The following is a 21,728-nucleotide window of genomic DNA, read 5'->3' on the forward strand; positions in this document are numbered from 1 at the left end:
TTTCAGATTGCTAAAGACATTGACACTTGGCTGGTGCCGTGGCTCACTTGGCTAATCTTCTGCCTGCGGCGCCAGAACCCCGAGTTCTAGTCCCAGTTGGGGCACCGGGTACTAGTTCCGGTTGCTCCTCTTCCAGTCTAGCTCTCTGCTGTGGCCTAGGAGCGCAGCAGAGGATGGCCCAAGTGCTTGGGCCCTGAAGGGAGACTGGGAGGAAGCTCCTGGCTTCGGATCGGCATAGCTCCTGCCGTAGCAGCCATTTGGGGGGTGAACCAACAGAAGGAAGACCTTTCTCTCTGTCTCTCTCTCTCACTGTCTACCTCTATCTGTCAAATAAAAAAAAAAAAAGACTTTGACACCTTACTTAGGCTACGGTGTCTCAGCCTTTTCATCTGCGGCCTAGAGGCCATCGTGCCCATGTTGCACAGTCCCAGTGAGGACTGAGTGAGTGCTGTGGGAATGCTCTAACACATCACTCAGGGAAGGGCAGCTTCCTATATAGAAAATATTATTAGCATAATAAAATTACTTAAACCAAGAACTGTGGACACAGGTGAGAAACCTAGATGTATATTGAAACAAAATGCGCGCTTCATTCATGGCATGGGGTGTCAATGCTAGATGCCATTATTAGCTTCTTAGTTTTCTTATCAGAACAAAGCACAGATCACTTTTCAGTCTTTGAATGTCTCTCTTAAGCCAGAGACAGAGAAGGGATGCTAATTTCAGCAAGGCTTTGGAGCAGGTGGGCCAGGCTGTGTTATTCAGGATCCATCAAGGACCGGGGAGGAAGAGAACTGGATCTTGCAGCGCAAGACAGAAGTGCTGCCAGTGGTTCTCCGTCTCTGCTCAATGCTGGCCTACAAGCTCTGCTCAGTTACCTTGGGGATTGCAAACTGGAGGTATCTGAAGGCCACACAAGGACTTTAGGATTAAGCAGCCCAGGGATCCAGAGAGACAGACTAGAGTGAGCCTCAGAACCTAGTGGACCCGTTGTCTACATGGGTGAAGACCACCCCCTACCCCCCATCCAATGGCAGGAGAGGAGTGGGGGAAGACAGAGGCTCCTCTGCCTTTGCTGCCTGTCATGTTAGCCCTGAAAGGCACCTGGGCCAGGCCTCTGAGCCTCCAAGAAGAAGCCTCAGTCCCACCTTATAGGTATTTGCCACTGGTCATTCAATCATCTGTTAGCTTCATTCATTAGGCACCGTGAGAGTCGATAGAAATACGGCTTCGGGAGAGAAGGGCTTTCCGGTGTTCCTGCTCAGATGTGGTGCCCACCTCCGTACGGATGCAACAGCGGGTTCCTTGGGATGCTCACAGCACCCCGCAGTTGTCCGAGAGAGAGAATAGATCGTGGTGAGAGTGAAAAACTAAGCCAATCTTTCACAGTTCCAAGGTGAGGCATACAAACGGAATAATCTACTTTATTCCACATACTCCATGAGAAGAAAAGAGTGCCGGGCACAGCATCCCCCAGCTACAGAAAGGAATTCCCAAATCACACAGATGCACAAAGCAATTGCAAGTAAGATACAATCTGCCCAGTATTGCCAGTGCTCAGCGCTTTAAGAAGATAAAGCATCATCAGTAATTATGTGTTGGTTAATGCTTGTGATAATGTTAAATTATCTTGCTGTAACTTGGTCAGCCCTTATTAGCGCACACATTCACACAGGACTTGGTTCTTCTGTTGTCCTTCCTCCTCTGTAAGCCCTAAAATTTGACATTTTGGCAAGTTATTGCCTAGTGTTTGGAGGCAGGCGTATGCGACAGCAAATGAGTTTCAGGAACAGAGAAGTATGCATTGTTTGCATCTTCACGGACTTCTGGAGTTTGATGGTCCAGGCAACCCCTCTGTATGTGACATAGACAGGAGAAGACTTGCACGGGCCGTTCTGTGGCATCCAGACTGGACCTCACTTGTTGGTTTTCTGTTGGTAGCTTGAATTAGGTCGGTACAAACTACAGGTTCCCAGGGCCGGCGCTGTGGCCCAGTGGGTTAATGTCCTGGCCTGAAGTGCTGGCATCCCATATGGGTGCCAGTTCAAGACCTGGCTGCTCCACTTCCAATCTAGCTCTCTGCTATGGCCTGGGAAAGCAGTAGAAGATGGCCCAAGTCGTTGGGCCCCTGCACCCACGTGGGAGACCAGGAAGAAGCTCCTGGCTCCTGGCTTTGGATCAACACAGCTCCACCCACTGCGGCCAATTGGGGAGTGAAGCAGTGGATGGAAGACCTCTCTCTCTCTCTCTCTCTCTCTGTCTCTCTCTGCTTCTCCTTCTCTCTCTGTGTAACTCTGACTTTCAAATAAATCTTAAAAAAAACACTACAGGCTCTCCCAGTGGCATGGGAAGTTAATGAACAAGAATGGGGGGGAAGCCGGTGGACCCAGGAAAGACCTCAGAGTCAGTTCTAATTCTAGAGAAAGAAAACATCAACTATGTGGTTCTCAGTCCATAACAAAGTTGGAAATGGATTGGTGAGTGCCAGTGTGTGGGTTTTACGATTATCGGTGTTTTTATGAAAAGCTCTCAACTGAGACTCAAGCATTAATTCATATTAAAACTAGACTATTTGGGGGCCAGCGCCATGGTTCATTAGGCCAATCCTCCGTCTGCGTCGCCGATACCCTGGGTTCTGGTCCCGGTTGGGGCGCTGGATTCTGTCCCGGTTGCCCCTCTTCCAGGCCAGCTCTCTGCTGTGGCCAGGGAGTGCAGTGGAGGATGGCCCAGGTGCTTGGGCCCTGCACCCCATGGGAGACCAGGAGAAGCACCTGGCTCCTGGCTTCGGATCAGCGCAGCGCGCTGGCCATGGCAGCCATTTAGGGAGTGAACCAACAGGAGGAAGATCTTTCTCTGTCTCTCTCTCTCAGTGTCTAACTCTGCCTGTTTAAAAAAAAAAAAAAAAACTGGACTATTTGGGGCTAGTCCCTAAAGCTCTGGGGTTTCAGTTTATTCATCTCTAACATGAGGGCATTGCCAAAGGGGTTGCTTTATGCTTGACTTATGCGGTTAGGCCACTCAGCACCATCCTAGGATCGTCACTTGTACTCACTTGAGGCCAGCTGCAGGGCTGAGCCTGATCTCTAGGGCCTGAGTCTGAAGGTTAATTGAGGGACTGATTTAAATATTCATTCAAAAAAACTTGCACTGTGTATAAAGAAATCTTTTTGTTCTTACTTTGCCTCAAATTTTCGCTCAACCAGATGCAGTAAGTCTCCTAAATTATTCTGGTTTTGTTTGGTAAGTTTGAGACCTGTAGGAGCCCTTTGTTTCTCTTAAGTTGATAGTGAGAAAAGTACAAGTGGGTAATCCACTGGATGAGAAGAGTTAACTCAGAAGATTTCTTACACCAGTATTTGAAAAAAAAAAAAAACTTACACGTTTGCATCAATATAGGCCATCTACACATGTATTTCTCTATTATCTACCCATCTGCTTATCCATGCATTTCTGTATTATCCTCCCATCCATCCATCCGTCCATCTACCCGCGTAGCTACCCATCGTCCATCCATCCATTTATACACCCATCCATCCGTTCATCCCCCATCCATCATTCGTCCAACCACCCATTCATCCATCTGTCCATGTTAAGAACTTCACCCCACACCCAAATATCCATGAGATATCTTCATTTGCTGGTTCACTCTCTAAATGCCTACAACAACCTGAGCTGGGCCAGATGAAAGCTGAGAGCACAGATCTCAATAGGGTGACAGGAACCCCACTATTTGAGCCGTTAGCAGGAAGCGGATTGGATGTGGCACTGGGTCTCAAACCAAAGCAAATGACATGACACATGGGCATCTCAAGTGACAGCTTTACTGTTGCACCAATTTCCCACCCTAATGATTTCCTTTAAATCTCTCTACTGTTGGCAAAAATACTTTGGCTATCTTCTGCTTATATACAAAAGTCCAGGGGATCTAGTACCTGAGGATTTAGTTCAACTGATCACAAAATTGTTAACTGTTCTTTAGGGAAGGTTTATGAGAAACAATATGGTCATCTGTGTTATATTCATTATACCTTAAAGGTTGACTTAAGACATCCTGTGTGATGTATATCCCATTGTGACGTGGAAATCACTCCCAGATGAATCCAAATAAGTGGAACCCGTAATTGGAAATGCTTTTAAATAACCAGAAAAATAAGCGTTCACTGAGATTTGGTTGCCTGCCCCACTCTCAACTGAATATGGATTGAGTTCAATGTCTTGTTATTCCCATGTGTCTGTGAGTGTCCTGCAGTGAAAGTTAATACTCAGAAGATGACCTTCAACTCCATGACCGTACATCAACATGTTATTATAAAGGCATCACATGTACTTTTCAATCATTGAAATTACTATTGAAATGATTAAAAGTAGGAAAAAGGGACCTGCATTGCGGTTTAGCAAGTTAAGCCTCTGCCTGCGGTGCCAGCATCCCATATGGGCACTGATTTGAGACCCAGCTGCTCCACCTCTGGTCCGGCTCCCTGCTAATGTGCCTGGGAAAGCAGTAGAAGATGGCCCAAGTGCTTGGGCCCCTGCACCCACGTGGGAGACCCGGATGAAGCTCCAGGCTCCTGGCTTCAGCCTGGCCCTGCCCTGGCCATTATGGCCATTTGGGGAGTGAAACAGCAGATGGAAGCGCTCTCTCTCTCTCTCTCTCTCTAACTCTGCCTTTCAAATAAAAAGTAAATCTTTAAAAAAATAGGGAAAGACAGATTTATAAATAGTTCTCAGAGATAAGACCATTTGATTATAACTTACTCCCTACACTGTGGTTAATGGAAGGTTGGTTGATTTAGTAACTTTAAGTGATAGGCTGGGAATACTCTGGAAAATGAATAGTATGTGGATTTTAAAATGTTAGGAATTACTTCTTTGTTAAAATATTCTATGACCATAAAAATAAAGTGAATATTTATCAGTATTATCAGTATATAGTAACATTATCAGTATATAGTAGCATTTCAAGTAGGACCGCTGAACAATAACGTGATTCAGAAACAAGTGGACACAGTGACAAAGTCATTCCTCATCCTGTGCACCTGCCTGGTCTCAGGCCTGCTCCAGTAACTCCACCGCCGCACGGGGTCTCAGAGGAAGGCTCGCTTTGCCCTGGAGTAAAGATGAGACTGGAGAGTTGAACTAGTGAGATTAGAGGAGCCTGTTCTCACTTTGACCTGTGCAAGGCACCAGCTTTCCAGGCAAGGAGCAAGAAGTCTTGCTTGAGCCGTGGACCACACCCTTTTGGGAAGCTCCTGGGAGCTGGGACAGACACTGGGAGAGCCTTTGCATTCACCTCCAAGAGAGAGAAAGTTGGTGCCAGATGTTCCAATGGTTCATACTCTCCAAAGGACCGCAGGACATAAGGAGATGCACAGTGTTCGTGTGGAATTAAAATTTCATGGGTGGAGGCTATTAGGGGAAGAAGCCCAGAGTTTCCTTAGGGAATTAATAATGACAAGAAAGTGGCAAAACACTGGGTTAGAGTGAGAACTTGCTGAGGGATGAGCCTTTTGGTTCTGGACTTGTGAGTCGGCCTGAGGCCATGTTTATTTACTCTGTGCATTTGTCTTTCTAGACCAGATCAACTTCTATCTCAGTATATCAAAGTGGATCAAGGCAGGCTGCAGCCTGTGCCAGCTCCAGTCACCTCAGCAAAGGTGGGGATGATAGAAGGAGGCTGGCTGTGGCCACACAAGTTTGACAAAGTTGCAAAGAAATTACAAAGTGGTAAGAGCAGCGTGGTCCTACCACACAGGTGCTGGTGGGGGGGTCCGCTCACAGTGGGGGAGGCCACCGCGTGCGCTACCTTCTGTGCCCCTCTCAGGCAGTGTCAGCAGGGTGGGACCTCCCCTCCCTGTGACCCTGGCGTTCCCATCTCTGTGTTTTCTCTCTCCTAAAGACACTTACCCACCCTCTTCCTCCCTCAAGGTAAGCTGGCAGGCGCAGGGTGGGGGGAGCAGCAGCTATGACATGATGCTTTCCCTGAGCCAATCCTCCCCTTAGAAGAATCTATCTTCACTATTCACCCCCACCTCCCAAAGTGACTCCTTTAAGGACTACAGGTAACAAACTCCCTCAACCCCAAGGCTGTAGACACTGTACCAAGCATAGCTGGATCCGTGCTCCCTGCTCTGCCATACTGAGTGACAGCAGGAACACAGGGAACCAGCAGGTGCATGGTTCTTTTAGATTTATTTGAAAGGGCAGAGTTAGAGGGAGAGAGAGATCTTACATCCACTGGTTCATGCCTCAGATGTCTGAAATGGCCAGGGCTGGGCCAGGCCAAAGCCAGGAGCCAGGAACACTATCTGGGTCTCCCATGTGGGTGGCCGGGGCCCAAGCACATTAGCAGAGAAACTGAACTCTTAACTGGTGCTCATATGGGATGCCAGCATAGCAGGCAGAAGCTTAACCCACTGATCCACAACACCAGTTCGTTTATTTTCATTTTTATTTAACACGGAGAGAGGAGAAGGGAGGGGAGGGGAGGGGAGGGGAGGGGAGGGGAGGGGAAGGGTGAGAGAGAGGGAAAGGGAAAGATATGGAGAGAGATCTTCCATCTGCTGGTTCATTCTCCAATGCCTGCCACAGACAGGGCTGAACCAGGCTGAAGCTGGGAGCCCAGAATTCAGTCTGGTCCCCCACATCAGTGGCAGGGACCTAAGTTCTTGAGTCATCACCCACTGCCTCCCAGGTGCATTAGCAAGGACCTGAATTGGAAGTGGAGCAGCCAGGACTGGAACCAGTTCTCATATGGGATGGTGGCCTTGTAGGTGGTGGCTTAACCCACTGTGGCACATCAGCCCAGCAGCAGCAGCTGCGATTCTCCAATGTCTAGCGTGCCTTACAGCTCTGGGATTTAATTGGTTACTCTTGGAGTAGCCAGAAATATGCTTTGAAGATGTCTCAATGACCCATACCTGCATACTAGAGTACGTCATAAAGTTCATGGGAAAATGGAGTTAAAAGATGAACTTAAATTTTGAAATCTGTGCATAGTTGTTCTCAAAACACACTTTCCAGGAACTTGTTGAGGACTTGTCTTATGCTTAATGTCAATATCAAAGCACAAAGTAATGAAATAGAAGCTCTCTGTGTAACTGGGCCATAGCCCCCTTGTTAGAGGCCTCTGTTGACTTGTGTTTCTGAATGGTAGAGTGACAGGGTATGGGGAATGGGGAGAGAGAGAGTGAGAGAAAAGAGATCTTCCATCCACTGATTCACTCCCCAAATGGCTGCAGCAGCCACATTGGGCCAGGCCAAGTCAAGAGACCAGGAACTCCATCCACGTCTCCCATGTGGGTGGCAGAGGCCCAGATACTTGGGCCATCTTCCACTGCTTTCTCAGGTGCATTAGCAAGGAGCTGGATTGGAAGCAGAGCAACTGGCTCTTTAACCAGTGCTCCGATAAGGAATGCCAGCCTTGTGGTGCAGAAACTTAACCCTCCCTGCTACAACACCAGTCCCTCTTTTGACATCTTCAGGGTTTATTTTGAAACAAGATCAGTAAGGTGCTATTTGCTATTTCCAGAAGGGGAGCCCTGGGAAGATGGCAGAATTCAGAAGTCTGGTCCTTGAGACAGCCAGGGGTATGGAAACCTATGAGGTCTGGGATGCCAGAGTGGGCGGGGCTTTGAGTTCCTGGCTCAGCCAGCCCCCAGGACATGGGAGGTGTTTCCCCATAATGCAATTGCTTATCTGCAGGGTGAGGGGGTGCCTGCCTGCCTTGGGGAGACAGCCCTGGGGCAAGAGACCTGGGGGGGAGGGGGGAGGGGGAGGAAGGAGGGTGGGGCACCCACTACAACTGCAGGGGAGGTCCGTTATCCATGCAGAGTGCTGATTTTTCCAAACAGCAGAGCAGAGGACCCCTGGGTAGGCTGTGGAAGGGGAACCCCTGGGGGCTCTCTCGGAAGCCTGTCCTTGGGCCAGGGATTGTCATGCGTGGAGGTTGTTTACTCTCCGGACTGATTACATTTGCCTTAATTAGTGTGTTTGGGAATGCCTTGGAGGAGAGACCTCCCGGGAGAGTCCTAGGCGGCTGTGAAGGTTACCCCCGTTTGAATTCCGGAGGGGACTCCGGATCACTCTTCCAGCTGCTGCTCCGTAGCGCGGAGCTGCGGCGGCACTACACAGGGATAGAGCTGCAAGGACCTCACGCGCGGGCCTGTCATGTCAGAAACAGCTTTGTATGCAGATGCTGACAGAAAGAGAGGAAGAATGATGTCGTGAGTGCTTGGTGACCAGAGGGTCCTCCTCGCTGGGGCTTGGCCAGCCTCGGGCGACGGCCGCGGTCACGTCAAGGCCATCATGGGCTCTTCCCCACTGGTGAGAAGGACAGGCACACAGCCCGTGACACCCCGGGGGCCCTGCGCTGTGTGATTGTCAGTGACGCCAGCTGTTCCTTCTGCACCTGCTCTGCCCAGTGTCCTGGCTTTGGGTCTGGGCGGGTCTCAGGAAGAATGATCTGAGCCTGTGGCAGCCCCACTGACCTGGCTCTCTTGGCCGGCTCGGGCAGCCTGCAGGTTTAACCCACCGAGATGCTGAAGTGACAGCTAATAAGGTGTTTCTTTAGTCCATGGCTGCCAGATGTGCACCTCTCGTGTGAAACTTGCGTGTTCTGCGCCAGAAGCCGAGGCTGTCCTCAGGGTTTCCTCATGGGAATCCCTTGGTGGGGACACTGCCCACGCCTGCCGATGTAGCCGGGGCAGGGTGAACTCGCGTCACACACAACCCCACGTTTAGTCCACGATGTCCTGGCAGGTGCTAGCACGTCATTCTGTTTTGCATCAGGGCTAATTCACCCTAGTTAACCTTGAACTCCTTGCATTTAAAAATAACAGCACGGCTGGCGCCACGGCTCAATAGGCTAATCCTCCGCCTAGCGGCGCCAGCACACCGGGTTCTAGTCCCGGTCGGGGCGCCGGATTCTGTCCCGGTTGCCCCTCTTCCAGGCCAGCTCTCTGCTATGGCCGGGGAAGGCAGCGGAGGATGGCCCAAGTGCTTGGGCCCTGCACCCGCATAGGAGACCAGGAGAAGCACCTGGCTCCTGCCATCAGATCAGCGCGGTGCGCCGGCTGCAGCGCGCCAGCCGTGGCGGCCATTGGAGGGTGAACCAACGGCAAAGGAAGACCTTTCTCTCTGTATCTCTCTCTCACTATCCACTCTGCCTGTCAAATAAATAAATAAATAAACATAACAGCACATTATCATCCGGGGTACTGTCCCAGCCTCATAGCACAATGTACAGTGTGTGTTCCGGCTGAGCCCATCACGGCTCTGTTCCCGGTCCCATCCGTCACTGTTGTCGGTTTGCCGGCATCTCCCCCACCACTTCCGTCGGCCCTGTGAATGGTGGTTGAGCATCTCCCGTGTGCTGCCGTGTGCCGGAGGTGGTCCTTGGGAGCCAGACGCTGGCACACAGAGTGGGTCTGAGCTTCTGGAACTTTTTTTTTTTTTTCCACGCCAGTAAATGGAAATCTCCTCCATGCTTTTTTTTTTTTTTTTTTTTTTTTTTTTTTGACAGAGTGGACAGTGAGAGAGAGAGAGAGAGAGAAAGGTCTTCCTTTGCCGTTGGTTCACCCTGCAATGGCCGCCGCGGCCGGCGCGCTGCGGCCAGTGCACCGTGCTGATCCGATGGCAGGAGCCAGGTGCTTCTCCTGGTCTCCCATGCAGGTTCAGGGCCCAAGCACTTGGGCCATCCTCCACTGCACTCCTTGGCCACAGCAGAGAGCTGGCCTGGAAGAGGGGCAACCGGGACAGAATCTGGCGCCCCGACCGGGACTAGAACCCCGTGTGCCGACGCTGCAAGGTGGAGGATTAGCCTAGTGAGCCGTGGCACCGGCTGGAACTTTTTATGATAGGGTGCACCTGCTCCTTGGACAGCTTTTCACAGAAAGGCAGGAAGAGGAACAGGCCAAAGGGCTCACGCTGGGAGCATCACTTTAAGACACGTAAGTGCTCAGATCTGTAAATACCGCTTGAGCAGATATGTGACCAGGCCACCTTTGTGCCACTCCGTTGACCAAGCTTCTTTTCTGTTGGGAAGGGTGGACCCTCTGAAATGTCCACCATGGAGGGCATCTGTTGAGGCAGGGTGGGCCGGCTGTCCCCACAGCACCAGCCTCAGACCCTGTCTGCACAAACCCTGTCATTAGCACATCTCTGGTAAACAGAACACAAGAGGAGTATGATGGTTGGCAAGATGTTGCCATGCCTATAGAGAGATGGCTTTTTAGGGCCAAAGGCAGCGTTCTGGAAGTAGGAAGAAATTAGCAGCGGCAGAACTGATGGCCAACAGAGGGGGCAGCTGCCTGTAGGTTTCAGCTAAGTTATTTATCAGGGCATTAAAGGGGAGGGTGCACTCGGCACTACTCCCCACACAGGCCTCGCTACATTGCCTACCTTGACGAGAAAATAAATCCTGTTGTAGCCTGGAAAGCCTTGTAAGTCGGGATCCCCAAACACGACTTCCTGCTGTCGTATAAAGCGCCTGCTTCTATCTGATCATGTGAGCATTTTCCCGTCAGCAGGGCGACGGTCTTTCCCCTCCTGCTCAGTCTGTGGTCTTCCCTTGACCGTGAGCCCACAGTGCCCCTGTCAATGGCTGGACAGAGCTGCTGTCTGCTCGAGGCCCTGTGGAAACCGTGTCCACCAAGCCTGTGGTCACAAGCGGCAGAGTTTGATGCAATGTGCAAACACACCTCCAGTGCCGTTGGGGAGGCATAAAGCAGAAATCGGGGAGGGGGAAGGGAGAAGCCCCCCCCCCCCATTCCAGACTTGGCTGTAGAGGAACGGTGTGTTTTGTAGCATTTCTTGGGGCTGACTTTGCCTGGTTCGTAACCACTGTGGCCTACTGAGTCCCCCTTCAGAGGCTGCTGAGAATACTTGTCAAAAGCATCCTCATTTGATGTGGGATCTGACACTTCCTGTTCCGGCCCCATGGCATAACACTTCCTGTTATGGTCCCGTGGGACCCTGGGGTCCCGCGGTGCTTGCTGGGAGGTGTGTGTGTGTTGCGGGGGTGGGGTGGGGTGGGGAGAGCTTTGTTCTAGAAGGCATGGGTGGGGAAGCTCGTGTCTTCCTGTGGCTCTGTCCTGTGTGTCAGGAGGCCGGCAGCATAGCAGTGGGTTTTGCTGGGGACTACTGGGTGCCTGCGAAGGTGTGGGCAGGGGCTGTCCAGACTCGGGCCCCTCCTGCCTTCTTGTTCCCAGGGTGCCACTCAGCAGTAGTGCTGCCATCGACATCACCTTACACTGAATTGTGGTAGGAAATCTGGGGTCTCCAGGACAGAGCACAGCCAGATGCCCTGTGGGCTGTGCCCCATTTTACAGCTGAGTAAACTGAGGCCTGCCAAAGCCACAAGGCTCAAGAACCCCAGGACAGTGACACTCAGAATGAGACTCGCAGCTGGGATCCCTGTGGGAAGACATTTCGCATCATCTCCAGGCAGTGCAGCGACCTCGGGTTTTAGGAGAGAAGTGTGTACAAACTCAAGGCGGGAAGATCATGCAGTTGGGGTCACTTGCCCTTGAGTCTCCTCCAAAATGGGTTTGCTGGTTCTCATGCTGGGTGCCCAGGGCTCAGGGGATCACAGAGACAGTGAGAGGCTGAGCAGTGCTCAGGGCTGCGCTCGGGGCTGCACACCTGCAGGGGGCAGTGCTGAGAGCACACAGGTGCTTTCTCATCATGAGGGCAGCACGGGCCGTGACGCTCAGCCCGTGGAAAGGAAGGCTGGTCTCCACGCTGGCGTCTCCCGGAGCTCTGGCTGTGTGTGCCGGAGGTGATGGCGGTGAGCGGGTCTCCCTCAGAATTACAGGGCTGCCAGGTCTCTGAGACGCTCCGTACAGTGTGTAGAGAAAATGTGCAGCACCAGAGAGAAACACTGGTTTTTGGTAAATGCCAGTCCCATCCGGTCAGGGCCCTTGGCAGATGTGGTTTATACTTGACATTTGATAGAAGCGAACCAATAAACCTCAAGTCCTGCTGTTCAGATCTGTGGTAGGTGACTGCTCCTTTGGCTGATAAGGACTTTCCATGAATTTAGAAACTTTGCAGTCACACGTGGGAATTGCTCCTCCACTTTGTGAGTAAGGACCACGGCAGGAAACATGACGCAAGCCCTCAAGGAGCTGGCCATCGGCTTGGGGGACTGAGAGTAACCTGCGAAAGAATCCATGTGCAGTTGAAGCCCTGAGTATCAGACAGCCTCCACACTTGGTAGAAGGTTTTGGAGAACTGGATGATTGGTCACACAGCCAGGGCACTCGGCTGGGGAGCAAGGAGAAGCCCCTATGGAGAAGCCCCTGAGAGCTGGGGAGAATTTAATGCAGCCGTCTCCCTTTTAGCTCCTGGGGGCTACATCCTGAGACCCTCAGGAGATGCCTCAAACCTTGGATGCTTCTGAACCCTATATGTACTATGTATTCTTTTTTTTTTTTTTTTTTTTGACAGGCAGAGTGGACAGTGAGAGAGAGAGACAGAGAGAAAGGTCTTCCTTTGCCGTTGGTTCACCCTCCAATGGCCGCCGCGGCCAGCGCGCTGCGGCCGGCGCACTGCGCTGATCCGATGGCAGGAGCCAGGAGCCAGGTGCTTTTCCTGGTCTCCCATGGGGTGCAGGGCCCAAGCACCTGGGCCATCCTCCACTGCACTCCCTGGCCACAGCAGAGGGCTGGCCTGGAAGAGGGGCAACCGGGACAGAATCCGGCACCCCAACCGGGACTAGAACCCGGTGTGCCGGCGCCGCTAGGCGGAGGATTAGCCTAGTGAGCCGCGGCGCCGGCCTGTACTATGTATTCTTCTACACATCCGTCCTCTGACAGGGCTTCGATTATAAATCAGGCACACTCATAAATGACCAGTGGTATCTAATAAAGTAGAACAACTAGGACAGTGTACTTTAATAACAGTTACTTAAGAGTCTTGGAGAATTTACTTCTGGAATTTTCCGTTGAGTGTTTTCTGACTGTGATTGACATCTGGTAACTGAAATCGTGGGAGGCAAAACCACAGATAAAACCACACGTAAAAGGGGACAGCTGTCGTCACAAGCAAGGGGACAGAAAGGTTGACTTGACTAAGACACAGAGGCAGAAGTAGCCGTTGACTGGCTCCCATGGGCCAACAACCTCATGCCAACAGCAGCTTCCAATGAGGACAATGGGAAAAGGGCTCAGCTGAGAGACTTCAGAAAGGTGGTCCTGGGAGCCAGAAAGGTACTTTAAGCGTGGCTTGAGGGGTCAGTGCTGTGGCTCACTTGGTTAATCCTCCACCTGTGGCGTCGGCATCCCATATGGGCACCGGGTTCTAGTCCCAGTTGCCCCTCTTCCAGTCCAGCTCTCTGCTGTGGCCCGGGAGTGCAGCGGAGGATGGCCCAAATGCTTGGGCCCCTGCACCCACATGGGAGACCAGGAGGAAGCTCCTGGCTTCGAATCGGTGCAGCTCCGGCTGTAGCAGCCATTTGGGGGTGAACCGATGGAAGGAAGACCTTTCTCTCTGTCTCTCTCTCACTGTCTAACTCTGTCAAATAAAAAAAAAAAACACCTTGGCTTGAGCCAGGAGATAACAGGCTCTGCTCAGTGACTAAGCTGTGGACGTGCCCCCAAGGATAATTCCCCCAGATTACACCTGCAGGAGACCTGGACATAGGAAACTGCTCAGCTCTGCCCTGTGGCGGTATGAACTTGAGCTATGACAGGTGCAGCTGAGCTGAGAAAGGCAGGGGGGCACGAAGGCATTTTCCAGGAGTTTCAGCAGCGTCTGGTACCTGTCTGGGTGTTTCTGGCCTGAAGGTCCATAAACCTGGAACCTGGTTTTCCCTTCGGAGCTGGAGCTGAGCCCAGGCGGATCTCACTGAGCCCTGAGTGATGCTGAGACTCATCCAGCAATGACGCCCGGATGATCCTTGTGCTGGTTTGCAAAGGCGTTACAAGTTCACACTTGCAGAAGGTTTTCACACCACGCTAGCTGTCTGGGAAAGCCTGTTGGAAACTCCCAGGAAGAGGACCAGAAATGGAGGTGTCATACGCAAAGACGATACTTGAATATACAAATGCGGGCGAGGCTTGAGGAGGATGACTTAGGTCTAACAACGGGCAGCCCCCGAGGGAGGTGTAGGTAGCGGACATGCAGACAGCGTGCCTGGTGCTAGGAGGAGGGAGGGAACCAGGAGATGGGAGGTGGGGGTGGACTGTTGTCATGGTAATTCCACCCCCACTGACTGTGCTCCCACCCTCAGGTGTTAGGGTGGCAGTGGGGATGTTGATTTCTGGGTTACGTGGCACCTACTGGGCAGAGTGAAAAAGCTTGTGAGAAATAGTCAACCTTCTTGGTGCCTTCTCACACCTCAAGGCAGTCCTGTCTCCGTTTCTTGTCTGGTGGGGGGATCTACCCTTAGGAGTTATTTAAGGAGGTTTGTGCCTTGAAGAGCTATTATTATTGCTGTCTATGGCAATATGAATGTACCTGAATTCCTGACCGAGATTGCCACACTAACAGTATCCAGTTCCTAAAGCATGAAGGTATTCAGATGAATTAAATAGCTTAAAAAAAAAAGTGATGTCTTTAAAAAAATCACATTCAACCTGGTATTTGAAAAGCTTCAGACAATTTTGATAATTCATATCTAGCAATTCTCTGCCAGTCATTTTTTTTAACTGAATAGTTCTTAATGACTTTGGTGGTTTTTGAAACAGTTGCTGTCAAGAGAATTTTAAAAAATATTAGTCTCTTTCCTTCTGTTCTTGCTCCCTTGGGAACCAAATACTAAAATCTGTTTCCATAACAATTTTTCCTTTTTTCTTGGGAAGATTGTCTACTTGCTGTATTTGGGTTACTAGGGTTGATTTGATTTTTTTTTTTTTTTTATGGTAAGAGCCAATCACGCTGCAGTGTGTGTTTTAGAAAAGCAGAACCTTTCAGAAGGGGGGTACAGAAGCAAAGAGGCACAGTGTCAAGGAAAACCAACACCCAGTGGAAGTCGCCCCTCAGGGTGCCGGGTGTGCACGTGCTTTTTAAACGCATCCATGTTTCCCATGTAGTTTGCAGAGGAACACGTGGTGTGTGGACTTTGCAATGAAATCATTTTTAAATGATCTCTTCCAGTGTTCTGGGATCCGCAGTGACCTTCAAGGTGAACGCCAATGTCCAAAATTTAACCACTACAGACGTCGCCAAGGCCACAGGTAAGGCTGATTCCACGCACGTGGTGCACGCATGCACACACGCACATGCAGTGTCAGGGCAGAGACGAGCGGTTCAGAGCGGCCCCGAAGAAAGTACGTATTCCCCTCACCCAGGCTGATGTCTAAAGCAGGGTGTAACTTCGGGGTCGGCTATCAGTACCTGGGACCTCATGGTTTGGAGAGGAACTGGGTTACAGGAGACCACAGCACCATGTTTGCGAGCAACAAGGCAAGCTTTAGGAAACACAAGGATTTAGTGTCTGGAAACCCCAAAGAGAACAGAACAAATGCAATTTGGCTTTGAGGTTTTTCCTTTGGTTGCAGACCAGAAGCACAAATGGCCTCTACTTCTATTTATCACAGAGACTTAGCACAGGATCTGGATGGTTTGAGTAAAAATGGAGTTGCTTCCAGATGGTTTTGCTGCTGAGAGTCTTGGTATTCCTCGGCACACATTGTGGCGACCTGTTTGTTCACAAAGCTTGGGTGGTTCTTGTTGTGTGGTTGGCATCATTGAATTTGAAAACAAAGCTCTACCAACTAGCATCTAGAAGAATGAAGGGGGTGGTGTTTATAATCTTCCAGTTTTCTTAAACCTGATGTTTCCTTTTGTTAGCTTATTGAAAACTCTCAAGAAATGTATTGTACAGTCATTCTGCATAGTAAGAAAAGCACCGGAAATAAAACAGAACCTTAGTACAGTTTTCAGTACTTTGGGGTGACTCAGCATTTTATAATAATTTCTTTTGTACTTTACAATCATTTCTAAGAGACCTGGCTGAGTGCATGATCCCAGACATATCAGAAAATGTCTCTTGTTCTAGCCAATCCTTTATATTGCTAAATAGATGGACTAGTTTTTACTAAAGTTTGTGTCCTTTTATTCCAATGTAAAATACAGTGACATATTCTTACTGATGCAGTTATTTGGATATTAAATTCTCACTAATTGAGGTTTCACTGGTCACTATCCGACAATGGTAAGCAAGGCTTCACATTGCTGCTATATTCTGTTTAATGAAATCAGTTATTGGTCTTATCTATTTTGATTGGTATTGGTTTTACTTGTAGTTTATCTTCATGCCCTTAGTAACTGTAACTCGCTGAAGCTGGTGATGGGAGTAGGGGGAGGTTGCTGAGAATTTTTGGTTAAAAAGGAATTCTTTTCAAAGTTGTAGTAAACTCCAGGAATATGACAGTTGCAGCTTTGTAGAGTACTGAATGCCCTGGGCTTCATTTTATCGCCCCATTTCAGGGAAAGGCGTGTGGCCAACAGGGCAGAACAGTCAAGTGCGATTGCGACAGCAGTGCAGTATAATGTGGCCCCAGCAAAAGGAAGTCGGTAGAGTGCCTTCTAAATATCTGCCCTGATAGGGGAGAAAGTTCCCCGTTAATGCTCCTGCCCTGGTAGGCTACAGGCTCTCGCCTTGCAATAGCATCTACTTTACTTGTACGAGTTCTTCAATCTCTGTGATTATTGAACATACTTAGGACCGAATCTGTTGCCAGGCTTTTACGCAAAAATACATAGAACAGTTGTTCCATAACTGGTGTTTCCTCCAGGGGTGAGAAGTAACACTTTTGAAATTGGATTTGCTGGAACTTAAGGAAGTTCTAGGGTAAAATAGAATGCAATGTAGTGTATAAACCTTTTTTTAAAAATCATGACAATATACTCACATATTATGATCTTTATTTTATTCTAACCTTTCTAGAGAAAATGAGGTTGATTATTGGAAATCTACTTACTTTCTTTGTCATTTCCAGTGTGTTCAAGTCATATACTAAAATGCTGTACTAAGAAGAAAATTACATATAAAAATGTGTGTTTGGGTCTCACATCAACAATTTTTAAGTACTCAAATTTGCTCCTTTCACTAGTATATTCCTGTTAACTGTTGTAGTTGTGCAAGCCAGAATATTTCTCACTTGTGTATATGCAAAATTGCTGCTATATGGACATGGTTTAAAATATCAGTGCTTTTTTATATTGAATAATTTTATGGTGTCAGGACCATGGCTGATACTAAATGGGAAAAGGATTATAAAAAACTTAGAGGTTGGCAGTAGCAATGACCTAGTGCAGTGGGTTGCTAGTGTGTCTGGGGAGAATGTTGGTTTCACAAAGAGAAGTGATTTCCCACTGAGTTCCAAGATCCCAGTGAGATATGGATATGTTCACATGCAAACAAGGAAGAATTCTTCACTCCAAAGCAACTTCTCATGGTTTCTAGTGTTAAAAGATAGTGGGGAATCATTGCAAGAAGCCCGGTGTTATTGTTGGATAGAGAAGCAATTTGGAAAGATGTTGGTGACGTTGCCACATATGTCTCCACCATCCAAAACTTAATAGAATCGTCTTTTGAAGTTACTGGGGATATTATGGGCTGCCTACATTTATGCTGCCTACAAATCCCATGAATGCATTTGGTTCCTTAAGGGGCTTTGTGACGCTTCGCTATGGAGATCTTCTGTTATTATCAATCAGAGGAGATGTGGCTCTGGCAGTAGAATTTAAATGGTATTTATTTTGCTCATTTTATACAAAATGATATAAAGCTTAATGAATAGCTAATATCACACTAGCCACACACTAGGACTTTGCACCGGATGACAAACGTAGCTAGCTTTCATAATTCAGAATCCTTTCCCTATTCTAGGAAATCATTTTCTAGGAATTCTGTCTAGTTTATGAACTTGGGTGTCAGCAACTATGAGCAATCAGTGAATATTGTACAGGAGGCACCGACGGCGGGGCAGAGTGTGTAGAAATGAGAGGTAGTTGCATTTGGTCTTTGTGGCTACATCATCCAGTCCAACTGGGCAGAACAGAAAAGTACTTTTCACCCTCCATTTCCTTGGTAGTTTATTTTCAGTGGTATATTTATAATGAATTGTTGCGTTTCTCCTTTCAAAGAAAATGGAATCAATCATCTTTTAGAGAAGCGTTTGCTCTTCCTCCCCTTCCCACTCTATAGAGATCCCCACTTAATAGGCTTTTGGGTTCCCCTTGATTTATTGCCAATAACTTCCTGGCATGCCTGCTGTGCCTCCTTCCTAGCCTGAGAGGGGCTATTTATTCAAACTTTTTCCTCTTCTGTCTCCGGAAAGGTTGCTGCTTTTGACACTGAGCACCTATCTGGGATGTGTTTGACTCATTAGCTCTCCGTGTGTCCTTTGCTGTTTGTCCCTCCCTCTCAATGCGACCTGTTTGTCCAGTGAAGTCTTACGGTCCATTCTTTCTCTGGCTTGTTAGAAAGATACCCTCTGTCAATTAAGACAGCACAGGGACTTCCTGAAACTCTTCTTGTATTCTTGAATCTGGCTGCTTTAAATTCTTAGTTTCACCTGTTGGACACATCCGTGAAGTTAGGAGGACTGTTCTCCCCTTGGCTACAATGTTTTTCTTGTGGCTTGCAGTTTGTGGTTTATAAAGTGAGTTGTGTACACAGAGGGAAATGCCTCATCTTCTGTCTCGTGGTTCCTCCCTTAAATACTCAATTGGTACCAGCTGGACGCCACAACCCAGTGCATCAAATCTGTGGGTTTAATCAGAGAACTCACGGCCCGAGGGTGCGCGTCCAACCCTCTGGTATCTGGGTGCAATAGACAAGTTGTGCCTCTTTTGAAAAGCGTCGTAGAATCGCTCCTTAGAAAGTAAAATGAGTGCTTCTGTAACACAGATTTACGATTCTGCTCGTCTTAACTGTTGATCCCAAATGAGCATCAGTGTTTTCAGCTCCAGTCTGCCTTGGCTTTGGTCCTCTCTTAATTAGCCCTAGGGTGATAAAACCTGGCAAAGGCTGGGACCCTGCCCTTGAGGTGGGCACAGAGTTTGCAGGGTTAGCGAGGATCACAGGAAGGCAAGAGAGTGAGGAGGTGCGGAGGAGGCACTAGAGGGGCCCAGGTGCAGAACCTGATGTGCCGGAGACGTACAGGCTGCTGGCCCCCGGGCTTCACAGTTGGGCAATATCATCTTTGGTATCCACTGAGCAGGGCTGAGATTTGAGTGTCCCTGAGCTGATTGGATCAGCACTCCCTTGGGTGACACAGAAAGGCTTGGCTGGTGGTCTGTCTCGAGAGCCTGTGCTGGGACTCCCAAAGCCAGGAGGCCGCAGGGTGTGTTAGGAACAGGAGCCTGCCCTTGGCATCAGTCCACACACATAGTAGGCTTCTCGTCTGGCTTCTCTCATGGCGCACACACACCTGTATACCTACCTGCCACTCTGGGATAGAGCTGTGCACCCAGCACCAGCCACTGGGCAGCCCCAAACCTGTAGCTGATCCTCACACGTCCACCGTGATTAGGAGTCTGGAGTAGGGGGCTAGAGTTGCAATGCAGGGGTTTAAAGCCCCTGCTTATGAGCCAGCGTCTCCTATCGGAGTGCCAGTTCGTGTCCTAGGCCCTCCACTTCCTATCCAGCTCCCTGCTAATGCACCCAGGAAGGCATTAGCCTTCCTAGCAATAGTTGATGGCTAAGTACTTGGTCCCCTGCCACCCGTGTGGCATACATGGATGGAGTTCCTGGGTCCTGACTTCAACCTGGTCCAGCCCATTTCTTGGGGTATCTGGGGAGTGAACCAGTGAATGGAAGATGCCTTCTCCTCCCATTCCTTCCACCCCCTCCTCTCCTCTCCCCTCTCCTCTCCCCCCTCCCCCCTCCCCTCCCCTGTGTAGCTCTGCCTTTCACATAAATACATGAATGAGTAAATTTGTATAAAGAAGAGAGAGACTAAAGATTAGAGAAACTGATGAATTGTGAATGTGGAAAGAAAGTTGCATTTTTTAAAATGGGGAATTAAGTGGACACGTGGAAATGCTTAGAAAGTCTATTTGCTAAGAAAATTATGCTCATTTACAGGTGAATGAGAAAACTGTTAAAAAATTAATAACAGCAAAATTCTACAAGGATCTGTTTTCTGAGAATAGAAAGCTTGCGAGTCGGAGAGGTTTTCAGGAAACTCGGGGCAGGGCAGCAGGTGATTCTACCATGGGGGTTGGTCCTCCTCCCCGGGCTGGGAACGGCCTTGTCAAGTTTTCCAGGTCTGGCTGAATACTGCTCAAGGATCAGCTGTGGCCGAGGTTTTTCCTGAGCTCCAGATGCATCGCACTGGCAGCGGCCATGCTCAGCCTCCTGCTCCGGGCAGCTCCCTCTGTGGGTCCTGCAGAGGCTGACCGGCCTGGGGGTCAGAGCAGATGCACAGGGGAATGCTTAGAAGATGAGCCGTGCTCACCGCCTCCTCTTGGGAAAGGGCTGTCCCCTGCACAAGCACCCAGCAGGTGTTTGGATACCTGAAGAAGAAGGCAATCAGGCAATCAGGAAAGTTATCAAGAGCTATAGGGGGAAAAGACAAAGATGTGGATTGGGAACCACACAGGCCCCTGATGGGGCAGGGAGGCTGGTCTGGGCTCAGGGAGGTGGCCTGGCTCCCAGCCGAGACCACCCCTGTTGTGTGTGCCGTGGAAGTCTGATTAAGAGAGTAATTTTGAAAGAAACGGTCTGTTTTCCAGCTCCGACTATTCCTGTATTGATTATTACTTGGAAGAAAAGAGTTTTACTTTCTTTATTTATCTTAACTGATAGATTATAAATTTCAAAAGCAGAGTATAGGAAAGAGTTCTCTCATCAGTGTGAACATCCTAAAAGAAAGTTCTCCCGTTCTGTAGACTACAGAATAAGAAATCGTCTCTTTAAAGACATCAGCGTAGTTGTGAGTAGACTGTTTTCCCTCAGAGGGAAGTTGGGTTTTGAGGTGCTCTGCTTTCATGCGTGCCTTTTGCTTGTTTGATGATGAGAAAGGCAATCTAAAGACAGAGAGCCACGCTCCTCATCCCTATTTATAAGAAAGCACACGATGAGTGACAAAGTTTCATCCTGGATCAATTTAATGACCTAGCTCCAGAGGGCTCGCCTGGGAGTAAGATGCGCTTCTTGCTATTGAAAAACTAATGAATTGACTAACAGTTAAAACGCACTGTCACTTGGGAGGTATCTCACTATTTGGAGAACTGAACTCAGGAACTTCGTCCTCTTCATATTCATGAGCTGACAAAACTTCCTTCTGTTTGGAGAGACATTAAAGACCTGCTCGGGCTACAAACCTCTCCGCTTATCCTCAATCCTGGAAACAATGGGTCTCATCTACATGCTCTCTTCACTGTGCCCACCCCCGGACAGAGTATGGAGGGGAGGCTGGCTTTCCTCTGGCATTGCAGGGCTGGTGGGGCTGGAGTTGGAAGGTGATCCAGGGTCAGGCATGCATTCATGCGTTCACAAACAGGTGTGGCGCACCACTGTCCAGGACGTTCCTATCCTTGCCAGAACATATCAGAGAGCAGAAGCTGATGCCCCAACACCAAGTTCAACAAGGACGTGGTGCGCGTCCAGCTTGGCTGTCACAATGGGCAGCTGTGGCCCAGCATCTGGGAGACCTAGGAGGGTGAGCAGGCTTCCTCTGGGAGTCCCAGGATATCCTTAGAAGGAAGGAAGGTGGGGCTGCTGCAAGGGGCTCTGGGTGGGTGGGAGGCATGCAGAGGCCACTCCCTGCCAC

The 21,728-nt window shown here is 49.4% G+C and overlaps 1 protein-coding gene across 3 annotated transcripts in view; it reads left to right on the plus strand.

The window, feature by feature from the left end:
* The window catches only part of PTPRN2 (protein tyrosine phosphatase receptor type N2), a 1,109,078-nt gene that overhangs the window by 505,759 nt on the left and 581,591 nt on the right, over positions 1 to 21,728 (plus strand). For all 3 annotated transcript variants that reach the window (XM_089336860.1, XM_051857048.3, XM_089336861.1), the window contains one exon: positions 15,097 to 15,176. In XM_089336860.1, the coding sequence (XP_089192986.1) occupies positions 15,097 to 15,176 (80 nt within the window). The remainder of the gene's footprint in view (positions 1 to 15,096; positions 15,177 to 21,728) is intronic.

This window comes from Oryctolagus cuniculus, chromosome 7, assembly GCF_051225735.1.
Source record: "Oryctolagus cuniculus isolate XC-2025 breed Fujian yellow rabbit chromosome 7, ASM5122573v1, whole genome shotgun sequence".
NCBI classification, from domain to species: Eukaryota; Metazoa; Chordata; class Mammalia; order Lagomorpha; family Leporidae; genus Oryctolagus; species Oryctolagus cuniculus.